At 40.5% G+C, this 21,246-nt stretch overlaps 1 protein-coding gene across 1 annotated transcript; it reads right to left on the bottom strand.

Moving 5' to 3' along the window:
• Nucleotides 1–8,592: 8,592 nt before the first annotated feature.
• On the bottom strand, nt 8,593–9,504 carry LOC110881374 (zinc finger CCHC domain-containing protein 9-like). Its single transcript, XM_022129654.1, has one exon. It carries the CDS (start codon nt 9,502–9,504, stop codon nt 8,593–8,595), a length of 912 nt encoding a protein of 303 aa, XP_021985346.1.
• Nucleotides 9,505–21,246: the final 11,742 nt, after the last annotated feature.

Here is a 21,246-nt window from a genome sequence, read left to right as displayed (position 1 = left end):
TTATCTTAAAGAAGTTGTTTCGAGGCACGGGGTGCCCACCTCCATCATTTCGGATCGGGATGCACGATTCACGTTAGAGCTATGGCAAGCGATGCACAAATCTTTTGGCTCACGATTAGACATGAGCACAGCGTATCATCCTCAGACGGATGGGCAGTCTGAGCGAACGATCCAGACTCTTGAAGACATGCTTCGGGCATGTGTTATTGATTTCGGCAACGGCTGGGAAAAGCATCTCCCTTTGGTGGAGTTTTCGTATAACAACAGTTATCACACCAGCATACAAGCCGCTCCATTCGAGGCATTGTACGGACGTAAATGCCGGTCACCTCTCTGTTGGGCAGAGGTGGGGGATAGTCAGATCACGGGTCCAGAGATTGTAGTGGATGCCACGGAAAAGATTGCACAGATACGACAACGCATGGCGGCAGCACGCGACCTTCAGAAAGCCTACGCGGACAAGCGAAGGAAGCCTTTGGAATTTCAGGTCGGGGACCGGGTTTTACTTAAAGTCTCACCCTAAAAGGGTGTGGTTCGTTTTGGCAAACGGGGCAAACTAAATCCGCGGTATGTCGGACCGTTCGAGATCATTGAGAAAATAGGCAAAGTGGCTTACAAGCTAAACCTACCAGCTGAACTCGGTGCAGTTCACAATGTTTTTCACGTGTCGAATATGAAGAAGTGCCTGTCAGATGAGACCCTCATAGTTCCTTTTAAGGAACTCACTATCGACGAGCGGTTGCAGTTCGTCGAGGAGCCAGTTGGAATCACGGACCGGGATGTTAAGGTCCTCAAAAGCAAGAGAATCCCTCTTGTTCGAGTTCGTTGGAACTCCAAACGTGGCCCAGAGTACACCTGGGAACGCGAAGACCAGCTGACAGAAAAGTACCCCCAGTTATTCGGGACCAATGCAACCACTACTGAGACTGAAGCTACTACTGCGGAATTTCGGGACGAAATTCCAAATCAACGGGGGGATGATGTGACACCCCAAGAAAACCAGTAAACGATACGACTTACTTAGCTTCCTCAGTAACCGCATGCTAAATTTCGGGACGAAATTTCTTTTAAGTTGGGGATAATGTGACAACTCGAATTTCCAAGATTTCTATTTCGCATTTATTGCACGTTCCTGTATTGTCTAGTTGTTTAAATGTACAAATAATTGGCTATGGAACTGTAACGTTTTGATACAATAAAGTGCATTGTGTGACTATGCATGGTTATGTGTAATTGTGATAAATTTGTTAAATGCGTAGACTTGGTGGTGAAAATATGAAATTGTTATGAGATGGTGTGCATGTGTAAAATATAATACTTAGGGAGGTAGAGGGTAATTAGTGAAATCCTAGAGATACTTAACCCTAATCCCTTTTTCACTAATCATTCTCACAAAAATCCAAAGCACGTACTTCACATTCTCTGGCAATCATCACCAAATCATTGGCAAGACATTCATCACTTTTGTTTCCACATTCTCTCTAGAATCATCCAAGGTAATTGTTTAATCATTGCTTGTTGTTAATTGTTGATTGACTGATTGATTCATGATAAAAACCCTAGTTCTTCATATGATCTTCTGTGATTTTTGATTTGGATTCTAAATTATTGTGATGATGATGATTAGTTGTATGTTTGATAGATTGTTCCTGTAATGGTTGTTATTGTTGATCATAGGTTGATTGGTTATATGATTCTGCCGTCAAGATGAATGAAATTAGGGTTCTTTGTTCGTATGCGTAACTGTTGCATTGTGTTGAATGTTTGCACGATTGATGCCAACCTTTGATTACACCTTGTCCGAATTCTTCCTTTTAAACTTATGATCCGACTTTTTACAAGTAACTTATCCGAACTCTTATAATAAAACAAAGGTCCGAGTTTTTAAGGAAGTAAATGGTCCGAGCTTTGTATCATGCTTGTTATGTCCGAATTTTGTTGATGTAAACTTGAAGTCCGAATTTTATAATGCTAGCATGATGTCCGAGCTTTTAAACAAGTTCAAGGGTCCGAGTTTCCATATGAATATCATGTTGTCCGAAGTTTTGTAAGGAAAGGGGGTCCGAGTTTTGATCCCCACTATCCTTGGTCCGAGCTTTAACCCCAAGCCCACTTATCCGAGTTTTAAACCCACCCCAATGGTCCGAGCTTTGTGCCATTTATAAGAAGTTTTGTAAGGAAAGGGGGTCCGAGTTTTGATCCCCACTATCCTTGGTCCGAGCTTTAACCCCAAGCCCACTTATCCGAGTTTTAAACCCACCCCAATGGTCCGAGCTTTGTGCCATTTATATCATCACACTTTTTAAATGTAATGGGTCCGAGTTTTTGGCCCATTACCCTTGTCCGAGTTTTGTGACTTGTTCTCATGTGCCATCCGAGTTTTGAACAGGGGAAACCCCCCCCCCCCCACTTGTCTGACTTTTAAAAAGGACAAGGCCCTGTTTATTTTGTGTAAGATTAATGTGAGACCATGAATTGTATGCTGGTTGACGATTGAATCTGTTAAGATATGAAAGTTAAATTGCTAAGCCACTAACGCTATTTAATATGCTAGGTATGTTAAATATGATTAACTCTGATACGCATGTGATCTAAGCAAAGTATATTAATCCAGCTACGCGCGGATGTTATTGTTAGATTAAATTGAGAAAGTCTTGATGAGAAACAGGGATCGTATTAGTGTGATTAACTGACGTATGATGCATGATGTTGATTGTCGAACATACTCTGTGGTATTAATTGCATATGAAACATTACGAACATGAACTGATCAAGTATACATGCATACTATAGGACTTGATTGATTAATTGCAACCACATAGTTAAGCATACCGAGCAAACCAAGGTGAGTTCACACAGCCAAGGCATGGGGTTCCCAGGGTGGGAATGGGATTGATTTAATTAGTTGTACTTCTCTAGATAATGGAACGTAGTGATATGATCCTCGGGTGAGGAAGGTGATTGGTTAAGATGCTGCTAGACTAGTGATGCTTATAGAACTGATCTTCGCACACACGCCGGGATTGGCTGCGATAATATGACTGATCTTCGCACACATGCCAGGGTTGGCTGCGATAATATGACTAATCTTCGCACACATGCCTAGGAAGGCTGCGAACTATACACTAAAACTTCGCACAGGTGCCGGGTGGCCGTGATACAAACATACCTAGTCTAGAATACTTGAGAACTTTCCTTAATCTTCGCATACATGCCTAGAGGGCCGCGATACGAACTAATACGATACATGACTTAATGAACGAACACAAGGCTTACTATACTATTACAATTGCTGAACTATTAACTGTGAACTCGCTCAACTAGTTGTTGATCCTCTGTTACATGCCTTGCAGGTCGTTAGATACATGGAGCATGCACAGGGAGGAGCTGGTCGTTGTGGAGTATGGATTCGTGGATGTTTTGTTACATGTTATAACACTTGAATTTATTACATACATTGGGTTTTCATATTATGCTTCCGCTACTTAACCATGTTTGGTTTGAACATCAATTGTATTGAATTGGGTTTTACGAACTACTTTGATTATTAATTACATGTTCAATATGATTGGTGGCTTGATCCTGGTCAGTCACGCTCCCAAGCGGTGATACTCCGCAGGTGGATTTTGGGGGTGTGACAAATTTTTACAAAAATTGGGCATGACCCGTTCGTAAAACGAACATGCCCCCTGTTTTTAACATAATTAACTAAACAACATTCTACGATCCGTTTGACATTAAACTACCCAAAGCAAAAACAACAAGTTTTACAAATGTACGACTACTAACAAAGTTGGACAAAATAACAAGTCATGGACCAAAAAGGTGAACATAAGCTAGCGGAAGCATTTGGTATAACATGACATGGACACGTGCTCGCTCCAAATCTCCAAATCGCCTAAAGTGAGGATTTACCTACATTCAACAACAAGGTTTTTAAAGTTAGTCATCTTAGTTGTTAAATCATAATTCCTTCGTTTTAGTTCCTTCCATATAAGAGCTTTCATCTTTCTTAAACATTCGACTACCCAAGTAATTGGGTTTGGCATAAACACTCTCAGTGAGAGTTAAGCATACACATTCGACCCGTTTAGTTGGGTTATTTGCTTTCAACATAAATTCTTCTTTCTATCCGTATAACGGATTAAGCTTCTAGCATTCATCATAGCATTCAAAACCACCCGTTCAAAACGGATGGTAGCTTATTCTTACTCGACTTGTTCACTAGAACCGGTCGACTTGCATAGCTTATTATAACTCTCATAACAACCAAATCCGCAAGGGATTTGCTAGTTACTTACTAATCACCATAGCCTTTTGACAAGGATTAATTATCATATTATAAACAAAATTATAAATAAGGTTTTGTATGCAACGAAACATACCTCGATCTTGCGCGCCTTCCGTTTTCTTGGTGCTTGTACCTTCTTCCTTTACGCCTACATCACGACATTCATTCTTTTGTTTAGTTTATCGATTCTTGCTACCATTTTTCCGAAATACACATACATTCATCATTTAGGCATTTTATCGAACACTTGGTAGGCATTATAATTATGGTACAAGGTACAAGTCTATAAAGCATGTTTCTATGAGTTTATCATCATACAATAATCTCATTCATTCAATTTCACATAGCTATTCCATCCTACATCAATCTAGTTATCATTCTAGCACTACAATCAAGATCATACATCAAGATAACAAGAAATCATAACACTATGATCCTACTAATCTTAACTCAATTTCACCAAATGGGTTTTTACTAATATCTTTCCTACAAGTCAGAAATCAACATGATTCTTGTTCTAGAGAGCAATTCTAACTCGGATTTCTCCTTTTTGATACAAGAATTCGAGATTGGATTGGACCCATCTTTCTACAAATCATAAATTTCATAATTTAAACTCACCTCTTTACTAACTAGGGTTCGATGCTTGATTTTGAGGGCTCATGCATAGGAATTTCCTACAAATTGTGGCTCAATTTGCTTGATTTCTAGTAGTTAGGATTTTGGCTCCCCTTTCTTCCTCCCCTGGCTCGCACGAACACACACCAGTGTTTGTGTTTTTTTTATTATTTCTTAATTAACCCATTTTATTCACTAGTTACACAATTAGCCCTCCCACTTTGAGAGAGTATTTAACTTAAGCCTTTCTATTTAACTAGTTATCATTATATCATGACTTTCATTAACCAAGTTAATTTCTTTATTTATTATTTATCATTTTTGGGGTGTTACAAGTCTACCCCCCTTAAAGAGGTTTCGTCCCCAAAAGCTGGGCACAAACATATTTTTAAACGTGTACGTACCAAAAAGGAACGGGTAGTGCTTCTTCATCTCGTCTTCCGCTTCCCATGTAAGTTCTGACCCCTTTCGGTGTTGCCATTGCACCAACACTTGTCTAACAGCTTTGTTGCGGAGATTCTTCACCTTAACGTCTTTAATAGCTATTGGTCTTTCAACATAGTTCAATGCCTCGTCTAACTCTATATCGTCAAGAGGTACTAATGTTGTTTCATCCGCAAGACACTTTCTCAACTGTGATACATGGAAGGTATTGTGAATCCCGTCCAGAGTAGGCGGTAATTCTAATCGATATGCAACTTTTCCAACCCGAGCCAAGATTTTAAACGGTCCGATATAACGAGGACCCAACTTACCCCGTTTGCGAAAACGGATTATACCCTTCCATGGGGACACTTTCAGCAGAACCAAGTCTCCGACTTGAAATTCAATGGGACGCCTTCTTTTGTCTGAATAAGCTTTTTTTCGATCCTGGGCTACTTTCAGTCGAGCTCTAACCAACTTAATCTTTTCATTCGTTACTGCTATTAAATCACTTGGCGCAAGCTCTCTATGCCCTACTTCTCCCCAGCATACGGGAGTTCTACATTTCCTCCCGTACAGTAATTCATACGGAGCCATTTGGATACCACTATGGTAACTATTATTATAGGAAAATTCCACTAGTGGTAAATGGTCATCCCAACTTCCCCCAAAATCTAAGGCAGACACCCTCAGCATATCAACAAGTGTTTGAATGGTTCTTTCTGACTGGTCGTCAGTTTGAGGGTGGTAGGCGGTACTTATGTGTAATTTCGTACCCACACTCTCGTGAAACTTTTGCCAGTAACGAGAAGTAAATCTAGTGTCCCGATCCGAGACAATTGACACGGGCACGCCGTGTCGAGATATAATCTCGTTCATGTAAATTTCCGCCATTTTCCCGGAAGAGTAGGCTTCTTTAATGGGTAGAAAATGAGCGCTTTTCGTAAGTCGGTCCACAATTACCCATATTGTATCATGCCCCTTTTTCGTTCTAGGAAGCTTGCTTACCAAATCCATCGTTAATTCCTCCCACTTCCATACCGGTATTTCCAAGGGTTGTAATTCCCCGTACGGATTTTGATGCTCGGCTTTCACTTGGGAACATGTTAAGCATTTCGCGACATATTTGACTATATCGCGTTTCATGCCCGGCCACCAATAATTGGCCTTCAAGTCCCGATACATCTTTGTAGCCCTGGGGTGGACCGAATATCGTGACTTATGTGCCTCGTCGAGTAGAGCGACCTTGACTTCACAGAATCGGGGTATCCAAATTCGGCCGAATCGCGTCTTGAGTCCGGTCAAATTTTCTTCTAATTTATTGATTACACCTTTAATCTTTCTTTCTTTAAGTCTTCCGCTCCAAGCGACTTTATTTGAGATTCACGTATCGTTTCAAGTAATCGTGGCGTAACTATCATCTTCATGGACTTTACACGAAGAGGAGAGGGATACTCTCTTCGGCTTAACGCATCGGCTACCACGTTTGCTTTTCCCGGGTGATAAAGGATATCACAATCATAATCTTTGATAAGTTCCAGCGATCTTCGTTGCCTCATATTTAAGTCTTTCTGCTCGAAGAGATACTTAAGGCTTTTATGATCTGAGTAAATTGTGCATCTCGTGCCATATAAATAATGCCTCCAAATCTTTAAGGCAGACACTACCGCTGCCAATTCTAGATTGTGAGTTGGGTAGTTTACTTCATGCGGCTTCAATTGTCTTGAAGCATAAGCGATAACCCTTCCCCTTTGCATCAGAACGCAGCCTAATCCTTGGAGTGAAGCGTCTGAGTAGACCACCAGGTCTTCAGTTCCATCCGGTAATGTCAAGACCGGGGGACGTGATAGTTTCTCCTTTAACATTTGGAAGGCCTCCTCCTGTTCTTTACCCCACACAAACTTCTCTTTCTTTCTTGTCAGTTTTGTTAAGGGTAAGCCTATCTTTGAAAAATCCTGTATGAACCGTCTGTAGTATCCCGCGAGGCCCAGAAAACTTCTTATTTCGGTCGGGTTCTTCGGGGAGACCCACTTCATTACAGCATCGATCTTTGACGGATCTACTAACACACCCCCCGAGTTGATTACATGCCCCAGAAACTGCACTTCTCTGAGCCAAAAGGCGCATTTTGAGAATTTCGCGTAAAGTTTCTCCTTGCGGAGAACTCCAAGCACTTCACTCAAGTGCTTTGCATGTTCAGCTTTGCTTCGCGAGTAGACTAAGATATCATCTATGAACACGATTACCGATTTGTCTAACATGGGTCGGCACACCCGGTTCATAAGATCCATAAATGCAGCCGGCGCATTCGTTATCCGAAAGACATGACTAGAAATTCATAATGCCCATATCGGGTTCGGAACGCGGTCTTTGGAATATCTTCTCCCCGTACTCTAACTTGATGATACCCTGAACGTAGGTCTATCTTGGAGAACCAACTCGCCCCTTGTAATTGATCAAAAAGGTCGTCAATTCTAGGTAAAGGGTAGCGGTTCTTTATGGTCAGCTTATTTAGTTCTCTGTAGTCGATACAGATACGCATCGACCCGTCTTTCTTCTTAACAAATAAGACAGGTGCTCCCCAAGGCAACACACTCGGGCGTATGAAGCCCTTATCTAAAAGATCTTGTAGTTCTGTCATTAATTCGCGCATTTCGGCGGGAGCCAACCTATAGGGGGCCTTCGCAACCGGCTTCGCACCCGAATTCAATTCGATACGAAATTCTACTTCTCGCTCGGGAGGAAGCCCCGACAGTTCTTCCGGAAATACATCTGGAATTCGTTCACAATTTCGACATCTTCAAGCTTTGGGGAACCTTGTTGAGTATCTACCACATAAGCTAAATATGCCCTACTCCCATTAAGCACATACTTAATGGCTTGAACGAGGGTACATGACTTCGCTTCTACCTCTCTTTCGCCTTGTATATTTAATCGCCTTCCACTTGGAGATTGAATAAGCATCGTTTTGTTTTCACAATTTATCTCCGCGTGGTTTTGAGACATCCAATCCATACCCACTATTACTTTAAATTCCCCCAACATCATAGGTATAAGATCGATGTCAAACTCCTCACCTTCGATGGTTAATTTACAACTCTTACATATTTCGTGCAACAAATAATTTTTGCTATCGGCTAGTTCTACTTCTAAGGGCATCGACATTCATTCAACTTTAAAGGAAGGATGTTGTACAATTTCATTTGAGATAAATGACATAGTGGTTCCAGTATCAAATAAAACATAAACCGGTATGGAGTTTAATAGAAAGATACCTGAGACCATATTCGGATGGGACTTGGCTTCTTCGGACGTGATTTGAAACATCCTTCCTTAGCCCTAGAACCTTCTTGCTTCTTATCTTCCTTTTTCGATTCTTGCTGAAGTTTTGGGCATTCTGATTTGATATGCCCCCTTTCAAAACATTTGTAACAAGTCTTCGGGTTGTTCGGGCATTGATAAGACGAATGCCCCTCCTTACCGCATTTGTAGCACCCTTTTTTGCCTAACAAACACTCTCCAGTATGGAGTTTTCCACAAGTCTTGCAAGGAGTAATTCCACCTTTCGACTTATCCTTCCTTCCTTGATCTTGAAACTTCCCCTTTTTAGATGGACTAGAACTTGCACCCCTTTCACTTGGCCTCTTTTCACCTCGCTCTTCTTGTCTTTTAATTTCAATCTCTCTATCCCGTGCTAAATTAATAAGCTCATCAAGGGTTTCACATTTTGAGGGAGTGATGAACTCTCTAATTTCTGCCTTTAACACGCCATAGAAACGATTGATCTTCATTCTTTCGGTCGTTACAAAATCTCCACAGAACTTCATCTTATCCATGAAAGCGTTTGATATTTCGTTTACTGACTCATTTTTCTGCCGGAGGCGTAAGAAATCCTCCTGAATCTTGTCGATAGCCGACTGAGGACAATGATATCTCATGAAGGGCTCCTTGAACTCTTGCCAAGTCATAATTTGAAGTCTATCCTCGCCTATTTCCTTACTGTGCGCATCCCACCAATCTTTCGCTTGATGGGTTAGTTGACCGGTAGCGAACATCACTTGATCTTCCTTATCGCACCGACTTCGTATAAATACCGCCTCTATATTTGAAATCCATCTTTGACATTCGATTGGATCGATTTTACCGTCATACGTTGTTGGATGGCATGCCATGAAATCTTTATATGTGCACCTTCATTCTTTGCCTTTACCTTTTGGACCCCTCAATTAGTTCTTTCAATTCCTCGATCTTACTAGTCATCATAGCATCCACGACTCCCAAAACTCGGCTTTCTACTTCTTGAGCTAATCGGGGAAGATTAGCTTGCATAACTCCTTCCGCCACCTCTTCGATTTTGCTATTAAATGCTTCTTGTTTAGTTGTTTCATCATCATCATCATTAACGTTTCTTGTATCGGCCATCTACACATTGTCTTATTCATTTTTTTAATACAAATCACAAGTTTTCATTGCATCATAATTCATTAATCCGCGTTTACTTCATTCGCATTCCTATACTTTAGACTTTACTCGCGTTTTTAAGCTTTCATCTTTCGTTCATGTCATTCGACACTTTACTTTCGATTTCTTTATACACTTCTTTCTATCATAACCACTAGTCGGGGTTTACATAATCATTTTAGGCCTTGTATAGACCCTAAGTGAGCTTATAATAGGCCTTTAGACCATTTGGAAACTCAAAATATTAAAGACAACATAAAATAAAAATTTCCAGCGGAACCATTTTCCACTACCCGTCGGCGACGGCATCATACCCCGTCGGCGACGGGCTTCCTAAATGTGGCGTCGGCCACTTTGCCCATAGGCAGACAGTTAGAGCGTCGGCAACCAGGGGGCGTCGGCGACGACCAGAGGCCCGTCGGCGACGGCCTCTCCTTTGCTGAAACATTGCAGTCTTGTTTTAGGCTCTTCCGACTGTTTTCCGAGTCCATTTTCAGCTACCCGGGTCCAGGGACTTCTTATTTTTATACGCATTAACACTTCTTAACATACTCAACCTTAAATCTTAGACCGTAACGCATTAGGCATGCTTATATTAGACAATTATCTAAAATCTTACCTCATTGGCGATCTCGGAGCGAGCACATTTGCACGAGCCATCGATTTGAGTTCGAGCACTAAGGCTCTTGCCCGAATCCCTCAAACCTTGGCTCAAATACCAACTTGTAAGGTCCGCTTCTCCATAAATAATAAATTACTTACAAGAGTAATTTAAAGACATAAAAAATACCAACTTTGATACATAGAAAATTTTTTACAAAAATTGGGCATGACCCGTTCGTAAAACGAACATGCCCCCTGTTTTTAACATAATTAACTAAACAACATTCTACGATCCGTTTGACATTAAACTACCCAAAGCAAAAACAACAAGTTTTACAAATGTACGACTATTAACAAAGTTGGACAAAATAACAAGTCATGGACCAAAAAGGTGAACATAAGCTATCGGAAGCATTTGGTATAACATGACATGGACACGTGCTCGCTCCAAATCTCCAAATCGCCTAAAGTGAGGATTTACCTACATTCAACAACAAGGTTTTTAAAGTTAGTCATCTCAGTTGTTAAATCATAATTCCTTCGTTTTAGTTCCTTCCATATAAGAGCTTTCATCTTTCTTACACATTAGACTACCCAAGTAATTGGGTTTGGCATAAACACTCTCAATGAGAGTTAAGCATACACATTCGACCCGTTTAGTTGGGTTATTTGTTTTCAACATAAATTCTTCTTCTATCCGTATAACGGATTAAGCTTCTAGCATTCATTATAGCATTCAAAACCACCCGTTCAAAACGGATGGTAGCTTATTCTTACTCGACTTGTTCACTAGAACCGGTCGACTTGCATAGCTTATTATAACTCTCATAACAACCAAATCCGCAAGGGATTTTCTAGTTACGTACTAATCACCATAGCCTTTTGACAAGGATTAATTATCATATTATAAACAAAATTATAAATAAGGTTTTGTATGCAACGAAACATACCTCGATCTTGCGCGCCTTCCGTTTTCTTGGTGCTTGTACCTTCTTCCTTTACGCCTACATCACGACATTCATTCTTTTGTTTAGTTTATCGATTCGTGCTACCATTTTTCTGAAATACACATACATTCATCATTTAGGCATTTTATCGAACACTTGGTAGGCATTATAATTATGGTACAAGGTACAAGTCTATAAAGCATGTTTCTATGAGTTTATCATCATACAACAATCTCATTCATTCAATTTCACATAGCTATTCCATCCTACATCAATCTAGTTATCATTCTAGTACTACAATCAAGATCATACATCAAGATAACAAGAAATCATAACACTATGATCCTACTAATCTTAACTCAATTTCACCAAATGGGTTTTTACTAATATCTTTCCTACAAGTCAGAAATCAACATGATTCTTGTTCTAGAGAGCAATTCTAACTCGGATTTCTCCTTTTTGATACAAGAATTCGAGATTGGATTGGACCCATCTTTCTACAAATCATAAATTTCATAATTTAAACTCACCTCTTTACTAACTAGGGTTAGATGCTTGATTTTGAGGGCTCATGCATTGGAATTTCCTACAAATTGTGGCTCAATTTGCTTGATTTCTAGTAGTTAGGGTTTTGGCTCCCCTTTCTTCCTCCCCTGGCTTGCACGAACACACACCAGTGTTTGTGTTTTTTTTTATTATTTCTTTATTAACCCATTTTATTCACTAGTTACACAATTAGCCCTCCCACTTTGAGAGAGTATTTAACTTAAGCCTTTCTATTTAACTAGTTATCATTATATCATGACTTTCATTAACCAAGTTAATTTCTTTATTTATTATTTATCATTTTTGGGGTGTTACAAATCTGTTTAGATCTGTGGTAGATCTGTGTTTGTTTATGTGGAAATCAGTTAGATCCAAGCTATTCTTGGTGGATTGAGGCCAAAACATGAAGTTTTTCAAGAACACCATGATGACATCATCCTAGAATGCTTGAATCTTGATGATTTCACGGTTAAAAGTCAATATTTGAAAGATAGAAAGGTGTAGGAGTGTGTGTAGATCAAGGAAGTACAAGATTTAGGATGAAAACTTACCAGAATCAGAAGAAATCTGAGAAAAGAAGGGGAGCACGAGCTGGCCGGTCAGAGGGTTTCCAAGAGTGGAAAGAATGACAATGACAGGGCTATTTATAGGCTTCCCAAAGAGGAAAGGGTTGGCCGATCGGCCAGGCATCCCGATCGGACAGCCTGCTCGATCAGACAGTCCGTCCGATCGGCTGGGCTGTTCGATCGACTGAAGGCCTGATCGATCCCCAGCCTGTTTCGAGCATTCGGGGCGACGATTTCTGATATTTCGATTTCAATTGAGGGTGATACGAATACGATAGAGTTTCCTATTCAAATTACTTTAAGTCCCAATCACTATATCTAATATACAATCATCTATATCTCGTGTTATCTCTTCTCCGCCAATTATCATGATTTGATTTCGATTGAGTTCGATTGAGTTTCGATTTTGAGTCGAGTTTTGATTGATTATCACGCATAACATAAGGTAAACATGCACAAGTAACACGTAAGGCAAACACACACGTATAATAACAACCAAAGTTCGCGTAATTCGAGTTTCGAGTTCGATGACGATTAGATTAGCTTGATTATTGATTAGTTGACTTTATCGCATTGTTACTTCCTGCTATTCAATGTCGTTAACCGGTTCGCGTCTATAAACGTTCGGTTACTTTGATTAACAAAACTTACTCCACATAATACAACTAACAGAAACACTAACATAGAATAGATTAACTATAGTCAAAGAAGTCAGTCTTGACTTTGACTTTGACTTTGACATTTGGTAACAGGGGGTGTTACAGACCACTAGGACGTCTTTAACCTCTGTCTTCCTTTTCCTTTCCTTCTCTGCTACTACAATGTTGGCCAAGAAAGCTTTATATTCCTTGCAGAGATACTTGCTAGCTTGGACACATGACATGAGCTTGAGACCTTTCGAAGCAGTTTCGCCGTACACACATAATAAATCACCATTCGCTAGCGAGAATCGAATCATCTTGTCAAAGCACACAACTTCCGCATGGTTTTCGCGAAGAAAGTCCATGCCTATTATGACATCAAAACTTCCAAGTTGCATCGGAATAAGGTCGATTGGGAAGATGTGATTATTGAGCTTGAAAGTACAATCACGAAGAACAGAATTAACGGCGACAGTTCTTCCAGTAGTGACTTCAACTTTGAATGACGATGGGAGATAAGAACGCTTACGACTAAGGAGCTTCTCGAATTCAAACGACACAAAGCAGTTATCAGCTCCAGTATTAAACAAACATGATGCATAAATACCATTCACAAGGAACGTACCATTAACCACGTTGTTGTCAGCCTGGGCTTGACGAGCATTGATGTTGAAGGTTCTAGCGCGTGCTGCTTGTTGCTGCTGCTGAGGCTGCTGCTGCTGTTGCTGGGGCTCTTGCTTCACAACCCTGTTCGGGCACATGTTTGCAAAATGGTTAGGGTCGCCACACGCAAAGCAGACTCGATCATTGATCGCGGGTGCTTGAGCTGCGTGTTGGCCTTGCGGGGCTGGGAGTAGAGCTTACTGAGCAGTGGCTTGAACTGGGGCTTGACGAGGACCATAACGACAATTGGCAGTAAAATGGCCGTACAAGTTGCAATGCGCGCAGAAGTGACAGGCAAGACCCACCGGATGATGATATGAGCATGTCGGGCAGAGCGGGTGGGGACCTATGTAAGCGCGCTTTGCCGGCGGCGCTTTGGTAACTGGTGCTGGTCGATGATGTGACTACTGCTGGGCCGGTACGGCTTGCAGGGGAGCAGCAGTAGTAGTGACAGCACAGTTCTTGTTGCTGGAGCTGCTGTTGTTGTGCTTTTTCTTGCGGCGTGATGACATGGATGGTTGAGCAGTGGCGGTTCCGGCGGTCGATGCGGTGGTGGCTTGATGCAGAGACTTGGAGGGCTTATCCCAGAAACCAGCTTTTACTCGCTTGTCATTGATCTCGGCGGCAAGCAAGTAAGTCTCCTCAATCGATGAGGTCTTCGCGGCGTGAACAAAATTGGTAACACAATCGGGTAGAGCTCGAATATACTTCTTGATCGCTATCTCGGGCGTCTTGACTTGGTCGGGACAGATGATGCTGAGCTGTTTAAAGCATGCAGTCAAGGCAGCGTTGTCTCCATCTTTCTGCTTGATATTCCAAAACTCGTCCTCCAGCTTTTGGCGTTCATGGGGAGGGCAGAATTCGTCCATCATGATGGCTTTTAGCTCTTCCCAAGTCAGCTCATAAGCTGCATCATTCCCGCGTTTGTTTCGTTCGTCCGTCCACTAGTCTAAAGCTCGGGACTGGAAGATGCCGGTTGCGTTTAGGGTATGGAGATTTTCAGCACAGCCGCTTTGGCGCAGAGTAACTTCGATGGAATCAAACCATTGAAACATAGTTGTTGGGCCATCTTCTCCAGTGAATTCTTTTGGTCCGCATGCCTTGAACTGTTTGAAGCTAAAAACAGTCTTGGTGGCATCCTTTCGAGTTTCAGTTCTTGACTCCTCAGATGATTTGCTGACGTTCTCATACACTTCACTCACAGCTTTCGCTACTTGCTTAGCGATGATAGCAACAAGACGTTTGTCTCTCTTTTCTTGGCGGGTAAGTGGGGTTCGGTGTCCGGATGACGACATGGTCTGCAACAGACATCGTCGTAGGTCTCAAACACAGCAAAATCGAATCTCACCTCACACTCTACTACTTTCTAAAGCTTAGGAACACGTCGAAACACATATCACATAACACATAAGCACATAATCACGGATGCTTGTAATCATAGAAGCACATAAGCACGTAGGCAAGTAGAGCACAGAGGCACATAATCACAGAAGCACATACACATCACAGAGGCAGTCAGAATACAGAAACCTATCATTCAAGGTTTGCGTGTCGTTCGTATATTTTGGTCGCGCTTAGTATATTGAGTAGTATCGTATAATCGTATAGCATGTCAAGTATCATGGCGTAATATTGTCTAAATTCGTAGCGATTTGCTAGCAGGATGTAGTGAGTGTTGTGAGATCAGCGGAAACAAGAGGGGTTAAATCAAACCAGTGATATCTCAAAACGCTAACAAATAAGCACAAAACTGTATAAACACATAAACTTCACATAAAATCGACGAGTTATCAGAGTCAGCAGTTGCGGGCTCAGAATCGAAACACATAAAAATCGAGAAGTAGATTGCTTGCGGCTACTAGACATTGACTACCCAAAGCGATTCGACTACTCTCAATAGACTTGTCGTCACATTCCGACTTTCGGGATCGTGTTTCTGCCTCGACTCTTGGGCATTCAACATGCGTTCCCTAGGTCGTACTCATGTTTCTGCCTCCACTCTTGGGCATTCACATGCTTTGGTGAGAGTTGTTGATGAAATTCATGGACAAGCTATCAAGGTTAGGGTTTCACCCCTTGGCTGGACAACTTTACCCTAATTTCAGTAAAATTGAGGAGATTATTCATCAAAATATGGATTTCAGTCCTGTTTTGGTATAATTCTCCCGTTGAAGAAGCGTTAGTCATTAAAAGAATGAAGAAATCATTGATAACTTGATAAAACAGCATTGGTCCAGCAATTTAGTCGAGAGTTTGCGGTTTTCACACCTAATCTTGACTAAATCGCCTTCTCATTATTGAAAATTCGAGTGTGGTGATAGTGTAGCATAAGCGAGTATAAGCAGGGTACATAGCACATAAGCTTGGTCTGTTGGTTCTTAACAATAGTCTAGGTCTCTAAGACTTCGACCAGGACTAGGTCGAGTCTAGCCTAATTCCCTATAGTTATGGCTCTGATACCAATCTATCACACCCCAACCGATGGCGGAATCATCGGGGCATGGCACTGAGCGAAATAGATTGTCCAGAAGTTTCCTTAACAACTATTATTACTATTCAATTTATATAATACGTCCCAAAACTAAAAAACAGATTATAATACATCATTTAAATTATTTGTCTTTGGTTACATATCTTTATAAAACAATGTTAAAGACATTTTCTATCAAAACGCTAATACTCACTATCATTAAACAATAACAAAAGCAACGTTAATAAATACGAAAACACGAATTTTAATATCAAAATGCTAATAATCACTATCATTAAACAATATTTCAAGCATACCGCCAACAATGACAAGGCCATCCAACTTCAAAGCCTAACATGCAGCCATTGCGGCATCAACTTGTTCTTGCGTTCTTATTTGATCTTTCGTTCGTCCCAACAGATCATAAACACCTTTATAGGATTACACAGCCATTAATGAATATACGTTAAAGAAGAGAAATACATTCACAAAATTGTATTTGCTTGTACGTTACCTTGGTTTCTGTAGGTTGCAAGTACATCATCTGTGATCTCAAGTGTTCTTTGAGCAAAAAGCCTTCAGAACCACCTAGTTACATCCATGAAAGAACTAAAAGCACATCATATGGAAAACTGACTTTCTTTAAGTTAAAAACAAAGTCAAATAAGGTGTCAATTAAAAGCACAACAAAAAAATAAGCGAACGTAACAATAAAAACATAAGACGATAAATACTCGAATTAAGCATTAAGAAAATATATTTACCATAAAACATGAATTAAGCAAATCTTCAATCACATTGGGAAAAATCAGTGTTTTGAAGCCAGTATTCTGGATTAAAACAGTGTTGTTAAAACACTTTTGGGTTAAAACAGTGTTTGAAACCACTGTTGGGTTAAAACAATGTTTTGAAACCACTTTTGGGTTAACAGTGTTTGAAACCACTGTCGGGTTAAAATAGTGTTTTGAAACCACTTTTGGGTTAAAACAGTGGTTTCAAACACTGTTTTAAACCAACAGTGGTTTCAAACACTGTTAACTCAAAAGTGGTTTCAAAACACTGTTTTAACCCAACAGTGGTTTCAAACACTGTTTTAACCGAAAAGTGGTTTCAAAACACTGTTTAACCCAAAACAGTGGTTTCACTTTTTTGTTTTCTCCCATTGATCTTATCCACGTGAATATTTAACAAAACCAAAAGAATTATACTAACTTGCCATAGGGCATTTTTATTCGTTTTCTCCCATGAATTTCAGATGCTGGAGCGTAGGTCCTTCTTAGTCTTCTTTCTAACTGATGCCTTCAATATTTGCCTCAATTCAAGGTATCCCATCTCTTCATGTGTAGACATCCACTCCTTGTTCTTCTTCATATTCACCACCTTCCTGAATTGAAATATTGGAGCTTAGGTCCTTCTTAGTGTTCTTTCTAGAGATCTCCACATACTCTGCAAAAGTTTCGTAATTTTAATATCAAAACTGAATTGAAATGCAAAACAGATTATTAGCCATTAGCCAATGACTCAATTAATTAAGTAAAAACATGTTGGTACCTTTTGACATTATTATGCTCTTATGCGAACAAAGAACCTGCACAAAAAAATACATTTGTATCATTGAAATGATCTTACACAACAGAAATTAACAAATGTAAAATGCTGCTAAAACAATACCAGATTCATATAGTCTAGAAGGGCGTGAAGGTGCATCTTTGACATCGTAAAAATAGGAATTTTGTGTGGCCTCAAAGACCTGGCTTACAACAAACTGTGTCGAACCTGGTTATACCTGATTGCTTATATGAAGTTGAATCTCATCTTAGTTCGGATAGAACAGCCATTTCTAAACATGTACAAAACAATACACAATAGGTGAATGCAATTAGAAAAAGCAAGAAAGAAGGTGTCTACGAGAGCCCTAGAGCCAGCGAAAGCACTAAAGAACCAACATTCAAATTGAATTAAAAAAGACACACTTGTCAGATAAGAAGAGATGTGCGCGAAGTTATCAACCCAGAACTAAGAAAATGGCTGAACAATTAGAGTTTTAAGGGAGAGAATGGAGCTTCTTGCTGGGCTGCTACTTTCCATCTAGTGATTTTCTATTCGGCTGCGACAATATCCATCATAAGACCTTCAACCTAAAGCATACAAAACATTATATATATACACACTATCATAATTTTTTTAGCAAATAGCTACAATGACATAGATAATAATCATGAAGTTAAATATAAAATACCTTTAACACATCAATAGCAGTTTACATTGTAATCCAAGCTGAATCTTCTGAAAACACAATGATTTTCAATAATTAGCACCCACTGTGATTGTAATGATAATATCAAAGTAGAAGAGAGTTGTAGATGATTAACAAACCTTTTGGGAGTCCGGCTAAACCGAGTGGCAACAGGTCAGAAAAGTAAAACTGGTAATAAGTTGCCTAAAGTGTAATTTTAATGCAAAAAAACTGCTAAATGGGTTTATCAAAGACTTTAGCTAATTACTGTAATAATATACTTTTTATAATCATATTTAACACACTTATTCATCAAAAAAACATCAAGAAGAGTGTTCCACTGTCACACCCCAACAGATGGCGGAATCATCGGGGCATGGTACTGAGCGAAACAGATTGTCCAGAAGTTTCCATAACAACTATTATTACTATTCAATTTATATAATACGTCCCATACCGTACCTTAAATAGTAAACAAATTATTACAGATAACATCAAGTCAAATATACTGTTCCGACAACTCAGATTTCAAATATAAATATTGTTCAAATGCTTCTAGAGACTCGATCTGCAAGATCTACAGACAACTATGCTCTAGACGCTTATTCTAAGCTCGGCTTCCTAGCAGATAAGCATCCTAATTGCCTGTCACATACGTTAAAATAAAGTAAATACATAAAATGTAAAGGTGAGCATACAAGTTTGATAATAGCATAATAGAGTTCGAATAGTTTACGTATAACCAGCACGTACACAGAGGAAAACGAAGCATGTTAATTATCGACATGGATCTATCGATACCAATGACTGCGGGTTGACTGCCTGAGGCAGTTCGCAATACATGGTTACCACTGTAATCCATGCAAGTAATTGTCCTTAACAACCCCCGTGTGAACGGGTGCTGAGTCCAAACTATAGTACTATCGTCGTTAAGGCAGGTAGACAACATTCCACGTGTAAACATAACAACAAGCATTCATTTAGTCACGTAATACATGCGGTAACGGTTAGCGTTCAAATAATTGAGTAGTGTGTTTGATTGTTATTTAGAATAAGTAATGTATTAACACACAAAAGTGCTAAAGCAAAAAGGGTTCGAGTATACTCACAGTGATTGATGGATTGAAGGGAGCACTTGAGAGTGGGGTTAGCCTGAATAGTTCGATAGCATAACGATAAGCAATGCGAAAAATGACAACGAGTGGTGGAGGGTCGGACAGCCTGGTCGATCGGACGGTAGGTCCGATCGGATGGCTTGACCGTTCGGTTAACCAGTCCGTTCGGACAGCCTGTCCGGTCGGTTGGTAGGCCGATCGGATGGGTTGTTCGAGTGGGTTGTTTCTTCCTTTGAGTAAGATGTGTTTGTGTATGATGGTTTGACTTTTGAAGTTTTCGTTGTAGCATTTGAAAAACATTGAAGTATCCTCACCTTTTAGGTCGATCGATCGAACGGTCCGTTCCGTCGGCCGGCTTAACCGATCGGTTAGGTACTTTAGCAAACAAGTTCTTAGCAGGGTGTCATCTGATCGGAAGGCTGTTCGATCGAGTGGCACTCCTAGTGCATCGACATGTTGAAAATCGATTAAGTGTTGAAGCATAGTACCTCATGATCCGAAGAGTAATTCAAATCAGACCGTAGTCCGATCGAACAACACTTTGTTCAATACTAGACTTCATGAAATTGTTAAGGTGTGGGACCATGTGCTAGCCGATCGGTTGGCCTGGTCGATCGGCTGGCTTGCCCGATCGGATGGGCTGTCCGTTCGGACAGTCAGTCCGATCAGTCAGCATCCTGACCTGGTCGTCCTGATCATCTAACACTTGCCTGTTCTGATGGTTTGCCGTTATATCGAGGTGCTTCGTCAACGAGTTGAACCATAGAACCCTCGTTCTTACTTGTTTCACCTGCTCGGACAGGAATCACCCAAATCCGGCCGGTGAACTGTTCGGAACGGAGTTTAACGTCCAACCCGAAATCGGTGGACCTCGTAGATAGAACCCGAATCTTGAGTCGTGCAACCACCGAAATGGTTAGCAAGTCGGCACAAGCTCCGTTTCTATCGGTTTGAAGGCTTCGAGTGTAAAAGAGTTGAAAGAAAGTTGGAAAAACCATCTTTCAATCGTTTTCACCGAGAAATGATCAGATCTATGAAAGATCTTTGCTTGTTTAGGTGGAAATCGGTTAGATCCAAGTGATTCTTGGTGGGTTGAAGCCAAAACATGAAGTTCTTCAAGAACACCATGATGACATCATCCTAGAACACTTGAATCTTGATGATTTCACGATTAGAAACCAAGATTTGAAAGATAGAAAGGTGTAGGAGTGTGTATAGATCAAGAAAGTACAAGATTTAGGATGAGATCTTACCGGAATCTAGAGAAATCGGAGGAAAAGGACGAGAGCACGAGCTGGTCGGTCAGAGCTTTCCAAAAGTAGAAAGTATGGCAATAACAGGGGTATTTATAGGCTTCCAAAAGAGGAAAGGGCTGGCCGATCGGCCAGGCATCCCGATCGGACAGCCTGTCTGATCGGACAGTAGTCCGATCGGCTGGGCTGTTCGATCGGCTGGGAGCCTGATTGTTCAGCTGCCTGTTTCGAGCGTTCGGTGCGACGATTTTTGATATTTCGATTTCTATTGAGGACGATGCGTGTACGATAGAGTTTCCTATTCAAATTACTTTTAATCCCAACCACTATATCTAACATAAAATCACCTATCGCGCGCTATCTTTTCTCCACCAATTATCATAATTCGCCTTCGATTGAGTTCGTTTGAGTTT

This window comes from Helianthus annuus, chromosome 9, assembly GCF_002127325.2.
Source record: "Helianthus annuus cultivar XRQ/B chromosome 9, HanXRQr2.0-SUNRISE, whole genome shotgun sequence".
Taxonomy (NCBI): Eukaryota; Viridiplantae; Streptophyta; class Magnoliopsida; order Asterales; family Asteraceae; genus Helianthus; species Helianthus annuus.
This window is presented reverse-complemented; position numbering and strand designations above follow the sequence as displayed.